This window comes from Carcharhinus amblyrhynchos, chromosome 20 (genome assembly GCF_965287045.1).
Source record: "Carcharhinus amblyrhynchos chromosome 20, sCarAmb.v2.hapA, whole genome shotgun sequence".
In the NCBI taxonomy this organism is placed as follows: domain Eukaryota; kingdom Metazoa; phylum Chordata; class Chondrichthyes; order Carcharhiniformes; family Carcharhinidae; genus Carcharhinus; species Carcharhinus amblyrhynchos.
Window position 1 is genome coordinate 14,446,291 of NC_137343.1, and position 13,816 is coordinate 14,460,106.

At 44.7% G+C, this 13,816-nt stretch overlaps 1 protein-coding gene across 1 annotated transcript in view; it reads left to right on the top strand.

The window, feature by feature from the left end:
• The first annotated feature begins 7,281 nt into the window (after positions 1-7,281).
• The window catches only part of LOC145355770 (protein phosphatase Slingshot homolog 1-like), an 86,498-nt gene continuing 79,963 nt past the window's right edge, over positions 7,282-13,816 (top strand). Inside the window, exon 1 of the mRNA XM_080208125.1 lies at positions 7,282-7,404. Within this exon, the coding sequence (XP_080064251.1) occupies positions 7,342-7,404 (63 nt within the window). The 5' untranslated portion in view covers positions 7,282-7,341. The remainder of the gene's footprint in view (positions 7,405-13,816) is intronic.

A 13,816-nucleotide genomic window follows, 5' to 3' on the forward strand; every position in this document is an offset into this window, starting at 1 on the left:
CTGTTAGCTAGAAAGTTCCTAGCCTTCCTGCAGTACAAAATCTGCAGTTGGTGGTTGGCTTGCCTACCTCTCTCACTGATGTTTTGGGAAGCTGTTCTGACTTCAAGCTGTTCTGGATGTATATCCAGAAGACGACTAGAAGTTACAAGGTTGAGAAGTTAGGGTTTCAATTCTTCAACCAAAGGACTCAGTTCCAGTATTACATGAACATTAGTCTTTACTGTGTTAAATCTGTATCAAAGGTTTTCATTTATGGGATTTGTTTCATTGGAACGGTGTTTAGCTGTTGAGGTTTATGCAATATCATGATTTTTTTTTCCTCTTGTTTGTAATTGGTAAAAGTTAATGCTAATTTTCTTTCTATATATGTTAACTGTATTTTTAAATATATTTTGTTTGATAAAAGCTCCCTAGTGGGTCATTTGAATCATACCTGAAGGGAAACATACCTTGGGGTCCTTGTGCATGAGTCGCAAAAACCCAGCTTGCAGGTGCAGCAGGTGGTCAGGAAGGCAAATGGGATGCTGGCCTTCATCGCGAGGGGGATTGAATATAAAAGTAGGGAGGTCTTGCTGCGGCTGTATAGGGCATTGGTGAGGCCGCAGCTGGAGTACTGTGTGCAGTTTTGGGCGCCGTACTTACGCAAGGATATTTTGGCCTTGGAGGGAGTGCAGAGGAGGTTTACTAGGCTGATGCCAGAGTTGAGGGGGTTGAGCTATGAGGAGAGGCTGAATAAACTAGGCTTGTACTCGTTAGAGTTTAGAAGAATGAGGGGAGATCTCATTGAGACGTACAAGATGATGAATGGGATGGATAGGATAGAGGTGGAGAGACTCTTCCCGCTCAGAAAGGATAATAGGACTAGGGGGCACAGCCTCAAGATAAAGGGGGGGGTGCGGTTTAGAACGGAGTTGAGGAGGAACTTCTTCACTCAAAGGGTGGTGAATCTCTGGAATTCTCTGCCCGTTGAAGTGGTGGAGGCTGCCTCGCTAAATATTTTTAAGACGCGGGTTGATGGGTTTTTGATAAGAGAGGGGATTAAGGGTTATGGGGAGAGGGCGGGAATGTGGAACTGAGCCACGACAGATCAGCCATGATCTTATTGAATGGCGGGGCAGGCTCGAAGGGCTAGATGGCCTACTCCTGCTCCTATTTCTTATGTTTCTTATGCTTACCCTGATATACCCCAATTTACCATACCAGATTTAATATGGAAACCGTATGATCCAGACAGATTTCCTAAAACACTTTGGAGTTTCTGACCTGAATTATAACTACCTCACAATCAAAGATCCACCGTAGGTGGAGGCTGGCACATCCAGGGGAACAGGCATTCGGAGGGCTGCCAATGACCAGGGTTCTGTGGAGCCCCTGGCCGATGACATGCCTGTGGGTCTGGTCATCCCAGAGCTGATAATTCTGCAAAGGCAGATTCATGAGCATCATAAAAAAGATGACAGCATCCCTCCTTGGAGTGCAAGGCTAACTGGAGGAGTCCCATTTCCTTCTATCCGATGAGGTGCCCTCACTCCAACGCAGCAAGGCCAACACTGTGGGGATGGCATCCACAATGGAAACCTCAGTGCAAGTGATGTACTCCATGTCAGGGATAACTGCTCCATGACTCAGCTCATGACGTCAATTGCTGAGGCCATGAACTCCATAGTACTGGGCTTCAACTGCATGGTGCAGGGACCGGTGGGAATCAACAAGTGTCAGCACTAGAGAGCATCAGGGCTTCTGGATCTCACTCCAGCTGCCCCTCTATCCCATAAAGGAGCACAAGAGCCTGTGGACACCCAATAGGAAGAGGATCAGCAAGAGCACAGCTCGAAGTCCTCCACCCAGGGGAGCCTGGTGGCGTGCAATCCATCTGACACCTCGCTCCTTGTGAGTGACATACTTCCAGTCGAGCACTCTGAAGAGGGTATCACTGTAACAGCCTTGCTGTCCAAAGGAACACAAGAACTAGGAGCAGGAGTAGGCCATCTGGCCCCTCGAGCCTGCTCCATCATTCAATAAGATCATGGCTGATTTTTTTGTGGACACAGCTCCACTTACCTGCCTGCTCATCGTAATTCCTTTACAGTTCAAAAATTTATCTATTCTTGCCTTCAAAACATTCAATGAGGTAGCCTCAACTGCTTCACTGGGCAGAGAATTCCACAGATTCATAAGAACATAAGAAATAGGAGCAGGAGTAAGCCATCTAGCCCGTCGAGCCTGCCCCACCATTCAATAGTGGATCAGTTCCACTTTCCCGCTTTCTCCCCATAACCCTTAATTCCCTTGTCTATCAAAAACCTATCTACCCGTGACTTAAATATATTTAGCGAGGTAGCCTCCACCATTTCAACGGGCAAAGAATTCCAGAGATTCACCACCCTTTGAGTGAAGAAGTTCCTCCTCAACTCTGATCTAAACTGCACCCCCCTTATCTTGAGGCTGTGCCCTCTAGTCCTGCTTTCCTTTCTAAGCAGGAAGAATCTCTCTACCTCTACCCTATCCATCCCCTTCATTATCTTATACATCTCTATAAGATCCCCCCTCATCCTTCTAAACTCCAATGAGTACAGACCCAGTCTATTTAGTCTCTCTTTATAGTCCAACCCCCTCATCTCCAGTATCAGCCTAGTGAACCTCCTCTGCACTCCCTCCAAGGCCAATATATCCCTCCACAAGTGCGGTGACCAAAACTGCACACAGTACTCCAGCTGCGGCCTCACCAGTACCATGTACAGTTGCAGCAAGACCTCCCTACTTTTATATTCTATCCCCCTCACTATAAAGGCCAACATTCCATTTGCCTTCTTGATCACCTGCTGCAGCTGCAGACTGGGTTTTTGCAACTTGTGCACAAGGACCCCCAGGTCCCTCTACACCGTAGCATGCTGCAGCTTTTCGCCTTTTAAATAATAATCTCTCCTATTATTATTTCTGCCAAAGTGGATAACCTCACAGTTGCTAACATTATACTCCAGCCACACAACCCTTTGCGTGAAGAAGTTCCTCCTCAACTCAGTCCTAAATCTGCTTCCCCTTATTTTGAGGCTATGCCCCTAGTTCTAGTTTCAGCCGCCAGTGGAAACAACCTCCCTGCTTCTATCTTATCTACTCCCTTCATAATATTATATGTTTCTATAAGATCTCCCCTCATTCTTCTGAATTCCAATGAGTACAGCCCCAATCTACTCAGTCTCTCCTCATAAGCCAACGCTCTCAACTCCGGAATCAATCTGCTCCGCACCTCCTCCACTGCCTGTATATCCTTTCTCAAGTAAGGAGACCAAAGGAGGCTTTTTACCTGGGCTGAAATGGTGCCACAAGAGAACACAGGTTTAGGGTGCTGGCAAGTAGGTACAGAGGTGATGTCAGGGGTAAGTTTTTCACTCAGAGGGTGGTGGGTGCGTGGAATTGGCTGCTGGCGGTGGTAATGGAGGCAAATTCGATAGGGTGTTTTAACAGACTTCTGGATGAGTACATTGGACTTAGTAAGATTGAGGGTTATAGGTAAGCCTAGTAGGTAGAGATATGTTCGGCACAACTTGTGGGCCGAAGGGCCTGTTTGTGCTGTAGTTTTTCTATGTTCTAAAACTGTACACAGACTCCACGTGTGGCCTCACCAGCACCTTATACAATGGCAACATAACCTCACTGTTTTTAAACTCCACCCCTGCAGCAATGGACAAAATTCCAATCTGTGCAGTGCTCAATGGGCACAGAGATCCTCAAGGGTGGCAATGGATACGGAATGCTCCCTCTTCAGGGACACCCAGCCGCTGATGAACCATGGTAGAGGGTCAGATCGGACAACCCTCTTGATCACTTACTACATGGAGTTGTTTAATGCAAATATGGCCAAGCCCAGGAGCAGGTTCATGAGGAGATCCTCCTCCCTCTTTACCCCTCTCTACACCAGGTGTCCATTGATTAAGAGCATAGGAATGAAGTGCAGACAAAACTGTAACAAGGCCAACATTTCCAAGTGGTAATAACTTGCCTCCAATCAGTGGAACTCATCTCCAGCTCTACTGATTTAATTGGCACACTTGACTAGTTAGGTAAATGAGAGTGAGCTGATCAGGCAACTGGCTACCTCTTGTGGCAGACAAATCACATCTGAATCATGTGAAGATTGTGTAATAAGTCTTTGGAGACAGAATTCCCTTCACCAAAATCCCTTTATTTACAATTCCAACAGCGTACAGAGTGCTATCAGTCACCTGTCCACTTCAAGAGTGCCAGAGGAACTGACACTTGCAGTTAATACAGGAAAATGACTCCCTGTTTGGCCCATCAATCCTTAATCAGGGAGTTCATATTCCAAAAGGCTGCTCTCAATGGCCTGATTGAAGTCATTACAGATTGCAATATCCCTGTCAAGCTCATCCCTAGAGGGATTCTCCCAGAACATAAGGGCAGCAGAGTTCAGTAGCCATCCACCATCACACTTACTCCTGACACTCAAATCTCACTGACGAGGGATTCAAACTTCCAGGCAGTTTTTCCCCTTTGTCCTCACATTACTGTCCGAGTGTGGGGTCCTCCTCCCAGCCCCCCACCCTCCCTGTGAGAGGCTGTTCAGCCTCGTGAGTTAGAGAAGCCAGTGGGCCAATGAATGGCTGAGGGAGTATCATGTAGATAAATGTGAGGTGGTGCATTTTGATAGATTGAATTGGAGCAGAACTTACTCAGTTAATAGGGCATTGGGGAAAATTATAGAATAAAGAGATCTAGAGTACAGGTTCATAGCTCCTTGAAAGTGGAGTCACAGGTGGACAGGGTGGTGAAGAAGGCATTTGGCATGCTTGGTTTCATTGGTCAGAACATTGAATACAGGAGTTGGGACGCCTTGTTGAAGTTGTACAAGACTATAGTCTTGTACAACTTCAACAAGGCCACACTTGGAATACTGTGTACAGTTCTGGTCACCCTAATATAGAAAGAATATTATTAAACTAGAAAGAGGACAGAAAAGATTTACTAGGCTGCTACTGGGACTTGATGGTTTGAGTTATAAGGAGAGGGTGCTTAGCCTGGGACTTTTCCCTGGAGTATAGGAGGCTGAGGAGTGATCTTATAGAGGTCTATAAAATAATGAGGGCCATTGATCAGCTAGATAGCCAATATCTTTTCCCAAAGGTAGGGGAGTCTAAAATTAGAAGGCATAGGTTTAAGGTGAGAGATACAAAAGGATCCAGAGGGGGATTTCTTTCACTCAGAGGGTGGCGAATGTCTGGAATAAGGTGCCAGAGTTAGTAGTAGAAGTGGGTACAATTTTGTCTTTTAAAAAGCATTTAGACAGTTACATGGGTAAGATGAATATAGAGGGATATGGACGAAACTCATGCAATTGGGACCAGCTTAGTAGTAAAAACTGGGCGGCATAGAAAAGTTGGGCTGAAGGGCCTGTTCCTATGCTGTAAACACTATGACTCTATTAGCACTCCAGTCCTGAGTACCCCCTCCCCCCAGCTCTGCCCTTACAATCTGGCCTTTTATGGAACTTCACCCACATACGTTATAGTCACCACCAGTCCTGAGCCTGTTTTCACCTCCTCCCAGCCACTTTCCAGTTCCCACAGTGGAAGAGCACACCCTCAGCAGTGATTTGGAAACAAACCCAGCAAGGAAGACATGGGAAGTGCTGCTTGTATGCCAATATCCAGATCCCCTTAAAGCAAGGGTGCCCAGCATGGTGGGAAGGTAAGACCTGTGAGTGATCCCACCCTGCTCCAAGATTGCAAGACTGAACCCCACACCCAGCCTGAGTTGAATCTGGGTGCTCCATATCCTCTTCGCTGCCTCTGAGCAGTTAACACCATAGTAAGTAATGGCTGCCTGTGCATTCATTTCCAACAACCACTTTGGGGATCAGCCCAGTTTCATGATTATATAAACCTGTTATAAATGGTGTGATGCTACTGTCTACTGAATATTCAGTGAAGGGGAGGGAGAGGGGAGGGGAGGGAGGGGAGGAGGGGAGGAGAGGGGAGGGGAGGGAGGGGAGGAGGGGAGGGAGGGGGGGAGGGAGCCGGGGAGCCCCAGAGTCAGCGGTCTCTAATGACATGTAAATAAAAATAAGGTACCTGGTCTCCCATAGCGTGTTTTGCATTACACTGCCAGCGAGGGAAATTAGAAATTAGAAATCACAATTTCGCCACCCAGATTTGCATTTCCCAATTCTCTCTGGATTTTGAGCTTGTGTCACCAATCCCAAATATATTTAATGAGGGCTTAAAATTGTCCTTCCCATCTCACTAGATTATTAAATACCCATCATCTTACCTGATGTTGAAAGAAATAATGACATAAAGAATGCAGAGTAGAAAACAAGAGGGCACTGGTGACCATACTGTTCCCCCTCATCATTATTACAGTTTTGCTACTCTTCCTGTCATTTTTCCCAGCCCTGACTTATGCTGTGTAACTACAAAGCTGGAAAAAAAAAATTTCATTCAGAACTTCCATCTCACCAAAGAGACATTAAGCCAATTTACATCCAACTGCTCTAAAAACTCTGCTCACATTTTGACAGCGGTGACAAATTTCACCGCAGCATCCTGAATAAAGCAACCCATCACATAAATAAAATCAATTTACCCAGCCCAGTTTTATGCTCTGTAACTACAAAGCTGGAAAGAAACAGAAAATTTCATTCAGAACTCCCATCTCAATATCCAACAGCCTGCGCTGAACACTCTGCTCATATTTTGACAGCTGTGACAAATTCCACCACCACTGAGCAGGGGCCTGGGGAATAATCCACACAATTATGAATAAAGCAACCCACAACAATCGAAGAAAAATCGATTTTCCCAATCTCCCAAAGTTGACAGACCCTCTTAAAAGAATCTAACTCTTCGGCTAAACAAAACTAAATCTGCTCTTCTTTAGGCCATACCCTAAAGTGGATGGAGTTTGGTTAAAACTTAGGCCATACCGGTCCTTTAGTTTCTGAGATATATTGTTCAAAGGAACAAGCACGGTAACAGAAGTGAAAATATAACCTCCGCCGTAATGAATACGTCCCCCATTCCCGCTACCCCTCCGGTACCAAAAGAACCCACTCGCTGGCTCCTCTCCCTCCTCCTCCTTCTCGCCCCAGTCACTCTCGCGCGCTCCTCCTCGCCGCAGTCACGCTGGCGCGCGCGCGCGCCCGCCCCACGCTCGCGCGTTCCCTCCCTCCCTCGCGAGCCCAACGTTTCTAACGGTCTCCAGAATCCGGGCATTTGCCAGTCCCGCCTCCGGCCTTGGCGTATCGGGCATTCACCTGTCCCAGTACTACCTAAACTTGTTTTGGTTTGCTCCCTTCTCTCTCTCTCTCTCCCCTCCTTCCTCATGGCCCTGGTCACCGTGCAGCGTTCTCCGACCCCCAGCGCCTCTTCCAGCCCCAGTGTCTCGGTGAGTCTGCTCCGGGTGAGTCAGCAGCCCCGGCTGACAAGCCTCCCGAGGTCGGCGGGGCGACCGGCTGGGAATGTTCCAGGCCTCACACGGGGTTTGATTATGATACCTGGAAGCAGGAGTATCTGCAACCCCAGTGTTATGTTGGGCTAGATATAGAGCTGTTAAATTAGCTTCAGCTCATTTGTTCTTAGCGTTGATCACATTTCACCACATCATTTATATGTTTGTCAAAATAAGTGCTCAGGTCATTCCATTTTTATTTGCAATGGTGCCAGTAACATTAGTACTGAGAGGTGGCACAGGGATTTGATTTATTATTGTCACATATTTACAAAAGTATTGTTTCTTGCGTACTATGCAGACAAAGCATACTGTAGAGAAGGAAACAAGGGAGTGCAGAATGTAGTGTTACAGTCATACAGTTGTTAGCACTGCTGCCTCACAGTGCTATTCAATTGCTGGGTTATTGTTTCATTGGTTTCCTCCAGGTGCTCCGGTTTCCTTCCAGTCTGAAAGACGTGCTGGTTAGGTGCATTGACCCAAACAAGTGCTAGAATGTGACATCTATAGGATTTTCACAGTAACTTCATTGCAGTGATAATGTAAGCTTACTTGTCACCTTAATAATTAAACTTTGAAAGGAAAACATGAGTAAGATTGACTGGAATGTTGAGAAATTTATCTTAGAATATTTATTCTCCTATAGACCACTGTTGCATGTGATTGCTATGTTTTGCTTTGAACTACTTTGTTTTTAGTTTTCAAATGTTTGATTATTGTCAGAATTTTTAAGGTTTTTGGTGAGCTTTTATAGCACTACTGAGAATTGGGGGGGGTGCCACAGTGGTTAGCACTGTTGCCTCATAGTGCCAGGGACCCGGGTTCAATTCCAGAATCAGGTCATTGCCTGTGTGGAGTTTGCATATTCTCTCTATGTCTGTGTGGGTTTCTTCCGGGTGTTCCAGTTTCCTCCCACAGTCCAAAGATGTGCGGATTAGCGGATGGGCCATGCTAAATTGACCCTAGTGTCAGGGGGATGAACAAGGTAAATAGGTGGGGTTATGGGAATATAGCCTGGGTAGGATTGAGGTCAGTGCAGACTCTGTTGTTCTCTGTTCTTCTTTGAATGGCCCCCTGCACTGTGGGGATTCTACAAATTAAAAAGTTTAAGGAGCAGCCTGACAAAATTGGAAGACGGTATTTTCACTGATCATCTACTATTTACTTTTTACTGCAGTTTAAAGACACAGAAAAGGAGACTTTCTTTATCCCAAGGGTTATTAGAGTGGAGGCAGAGCCTTTTTTATTTTTTTAAGAGTGGAGGCGGAGTCTTCTTACAAATTGTTGATAGATAAAGATCTCCAGAGTTCTGAAGGTCACGCATGAAACTGGAGCTCAGACCACAACCAGATCAACCATAATATTATAGAGTGGTGCAGCAGGTTCAAGGTTGGGTCGACTGGCCTGCTCCTGCTCTTAACTCCGATGCTCCTCTGTTGCTTCACAAACTTTCTCTTTTCTAGAGACATGTTCCCCAGGCTGTTCAGTCTTTCCTGAGGTTTAAATGCTCTCAGCTGTAGTGAATTACTGTGCCTTCTCCAGGATGGTTAGTACTGCTGCCTTACAGTGCCAGGGACCCAGGTTTGATTCCCTACTTGGGTCACTGTCTGTGTAAATTCTGCATGTTCTCCCTGTATCTCCATGGGTTTCCTCCAGGTTCTCCGGTTTCCTCCCTCAGTCCAAAAGACATGCTGGTTAGGTGTATTGGCCGTGCTAAAATTCTCCCTCAGTGTACCCAAACAGGCGCCGGAATGTGTCGACTAGGGGATTTTCACAGTAACTTCATTGCAGTGTTAATGTAAGCCTACTTGTGACACTAATAAATAAACTTTTAAAAATAGGGAATCTTCATTTATAATGACCTGCAAGCCACTGTAGTTATGTAATAGACAGGCATTTCTTCCAATGTTTTCTTTGGAATTAACGTTTTCATTGCCAAATTTAAACCATAGAATCTGTGCAATGCAGATGGAGGCCATTCAGCCCATCGACTCTGCACCAACTCTCCGACAGAGTATCTCACCTGGGCCCTACCCCTGTAATCCCACATATTTATCCTGCAAAGTCCCTTGATCTCTTGGGACACTAAGGGGCAATTTAGCATGGCAATCCACTTAACCTGCATATCTCTGGACTGTGGGAGGAAACCAGAGCATGTAGAGGAAACCCACACAAATGAGAATACGTAAACTGCGCACAGTCACCCAAGGCCAGAATTGATCCCTGGTGCTGTGAGGCAGCAGTACTAACCACTCTGCCAATGTACTGCTCACTGCGGTTGTAGCGGAATTGGTGTAAATTGATCTTATGTCCTGTCAAACAAATTTCCTGTCCGTTAGTTCTCAGGTTTGGAATGATTGCAGCACAACTGTTCTCCTTTGGTATTGTCAATAAAAGAGTGCACTGATTTTTGGTATACATCTTGGACACAACAATGTTGGTTTTAATTGCTTGCCTGACATAAATGCCCCAAAAAATTCACTGACTATTCATTCCCTTTACACCAATGCTCCAGTTACTACCATCTTGGTTAGGGCATGTGAAGGGTGACCTGAATGCCCACCTGTTTCAAGGGAGAAGCCATGTACAATGTTCACATATAACAGTTTCTATTTCCACAATGTCCTGGAGAAAAACATAAGTTTTTATCATAAAATGAATGCTAAGTAAATCTCAAACTTGTGCATAAATAATTACCCATCCTCCCTTTCCACAAAAAAGTTTGTCTTTGAAATCTCTTTTTTTAAAAAAAGTTTGTAACTGGCTGATATACTTTTTAACAACCCAACTTTTCTGACACTACATTTGTTTTGAAACATGGCCTCACATGGGTTTCCATACAGAACTTCAAAAAGTCCTAAGTTTCAAAAAAAAAGTCTCCAGTGTAACATTGTACAGTTGGTAAGCTACTGTAAGGGTAAAAATAAGTGCAGGAATTTATAGCAAAGATTATCTTATGGTCTTCTGATTAATAGCTGTCAATTTATTTTGTGAACCCTCTCAATCAAATGGAAGTGAAATATTATCTGAAGGGGTTTTTTTCAATCCAGTTAAGAAAATTGCATATATAAACCACTTCAAAGCCTTCCACTTTAGTTAAAAGATATGAATTGGGCATCAGACTAGTTAAAATAATTGTTAAAGTATTAGTGTACCTATTTAAATTTATTTTTTATTAAGAAAATTAAATTTGTTCTTTGTAATTGTGTTTATGATGCCTGTGGAGCATTTGAGGCCCCACTTGCATTTTAATAACATGAATCAGAAATAGTGACGTCCCTTTAATACATACAGTACTATTTTAGCAATTACTGTAAACAAATCTTATTGACTCACACTTTGTAACATAGTGGAAAGCCGGAGAAGAGGTTTAGATATGAACTGTCTTTTATCAGGCGGGAAGAGATTCTTTTATACAATTCCTGACCTCGATGTGATTGTGTTTGGGTTCTTACTGTTTTTTTTAAGGGAAGTAAAGAAGATAATTTTGATGCAAAAGTGTTTGCTAGATATTTGAAACTTTAAAAATGCAAAATGCTGAAAATACTTGGGTCAAGTAGCATTGGCCTGAAACATTCTGTTTCTCTTTCCATCGATAATTTTCAATCTCTGGTAATTATTTTTATGGCCAACAAGAAAATGGCTGGTAAGGTTTTGTCAGACAGTGCAATATCATAAAAAATGTTTGTAAGTTATATCTCTCTTCAGTAGAGGAATCCTTTATGTTCATATGATTCTCACTCCACCCTTTCTGTTTGAGACGTGGGCTGGAATTTTCTTGCTGTTCTCACTGATGTGATCTTCCAGTCCTGCCAACAGCGAACCCCCACTGTGGGATTCCAGATAGCAGGGGTTGCATTGAACAGGAAATCCCATTGACAGTGTCAGGATCGTAAGATTCTGTTGCTGGCCAAAGGCAAGCTATTTGCACCATGGTGAAGTACCTCCCCTGGGATTTGCAGGTGCTGATGCTGCCTAGGTTGAAGTGCTTGCCTGAATTCAGAATTTTGTGCCTAGATCCAATTCTGACTGAGAATGAGCAACTGACTGCATCTCAAGAGTTCAGTGTGAGAGATCAATAGTTGCACACAAGCTAACCCGTTGTCATTTGTTCTTCAGTGGAGTGTTTTAATATTAGTACAATACTCCTTTAATGTTCTGTCTTTAAATTTCCCCTTAATTTCTTATTAATAAATGAAGATGGGGGGAATCGCTGGGCCAGCTAGACCTGATTGCGATGATGAAGGCCCAGAGTATCGGGAGTTGCTGGAAAGGTAAGTTTTGCATTGGTCGCCAAAGCTGCTAAGACCCTCCCAGACCACAGTGTAGGTGCCAATTAGGTTCCTGGCCTATTAATATTCAAATACAACAATTTACATGTAATTAGTGGGCTTGCAGCCAAGTAAAATCCCCCCCCCCCCCCCCGTTCCACTGACATAATTAACATCTTTCTGTCAGAGGATATAGTGGTATGATCTCACCTGCAGCTTCTGAAAGGGAAGGACTAATGTCATTTAGGGAAGGAAATCTGCCATTCTTACCTGGTGTGGCCTACATGTGACTCCGGAGCCCCAGCAATGTGGTTGACTCTCAACTGCCCTCTGAAATGGCCTTGTAAGCCACTCATTTGTAGCAATCATTACAAGGTCTCAACAAAGAAATGAAACCAAATTGACCACGTGGCATCGATCTAGGCACTGGAACAAAACAAACAGCCCTGTCTCTGCAAAGTTCTCCTTACTAACATCTGGGGGCTAGTGCCAAAATTGGGAGAGCTGTCTCACAGACTAGTCAAGCAACAGCCTGACATATTAATTGTCACGAAATCATACCTTACAGATAACGTCCCAGCTACCAACATTACCATCCCTAGATATGTCCTGTCTGACCAGAAGGGCAGACCATGCAGAGGTGGCAGCGCAGTGGTATACAGTCAGGAAGAAGTTGCCTTGGAGTCTTTGTTATTGACTCTGGACCCCATGAAGTTTCAAGGCTTCAGGTTAAATGCGGGCAAGAAAACCTCTTACTGGTTACCACAAACCATGCTCCTTCGGATGATGAATCAATACTCCTCCATGTTGAACAATACTTGGAGGAAGCATCAAGGGTAGCAAGAGTGCAAAATGTACTCTGGGTGGGGGATTTCACTGTCCACCACCAAGAGAGGCTTGGCAGCTGCACTACTGGTCAAGTCCTAAAGGATATAACTGTGAGGCGGAATCTGCAGTGGATGGTGAGGGAACCAGTGGGAGGATAAATATACTTGACTCATCCTTATCAACCTGCTGGCTGCAAATGCAAATGTCCATGACGGTATTGTTGAGAGCGACCACCACAGAGTCCTTGTGGAGATGAAGTCCTGCCATCACGTTGAGAATAATCTGTATCGTGTGGCACTGTAAGGGGAATTTTCTCAGGGCGTCCCACTGGGGAGTCTTATATTCAGCCCAACCCAGCTAACACAAAGGCTTTGTGAAAGACAGTATGCAATTAAGGACATTCTTTATTTGACTACCGCAGATTGGGAGAGAAATGGTCAGAGGATTCTAACCTCTCTCTGATGTTACATCACATGGGCACAACAGATATATATTTCTGAAGATTTGATCTTCCTGCCTCACCTGTCACCCAAGCTGGACGGTCCAATACATTAATGCACTTTATTTACTTCAGCCAATGGCATTCTACCTTCTAGCAGAAATAGGAATTCATTGGCCAACTAAACCCATGGATTCTTCACCGCCCCCATTGTCTAGTAACTTACCTACGCAAATCTGGTAGATTCTAGGGTTGCTCTTAATACTTGAAGTCCTGGGAACAATAAAAGAGTCATCTTCCTTATCTGTTTTCTGTCCCTTATGTCAGTAGGGACTGGATACATCTGTTCATTGCAGTTAGAAGCTGAATCTTTCTATTCATAAGAACATAATATAAGAACATAAGAAATAGGAGCAGGAGTAGGCCATTCAGCCCTTCGAGCCTGCCCCGCCATTCAATAAGATCATGGCTGATCTGTCGTGTCTCAGTTCCACATTCCCGCCCTCTCCCCATAACCCTTAATCCCCTCGCTTATCAAAAACCCATCAACCCGCGTCTTAAAAATATTTAGCGAGGCAGCCTCCACCACCTCAATGGGCAGAGAATTCCAGAGATTCACCACCCTTTGAGTGAAGAAGTTCTTCCTCAAGTCCGTTCTAAACCGCCCCCCCTTTATCTTGAGGCTGTGCCCCCTAGTCCTACTGTCCTTTCTGAGTGGGAAGAGCCTCTCCACCTCTGTCCTATCCATCCCTTTCATCATCTTATATGTCTCAATGAGATCACCCCTCATTCTTCTAAACTCTAACGAGTA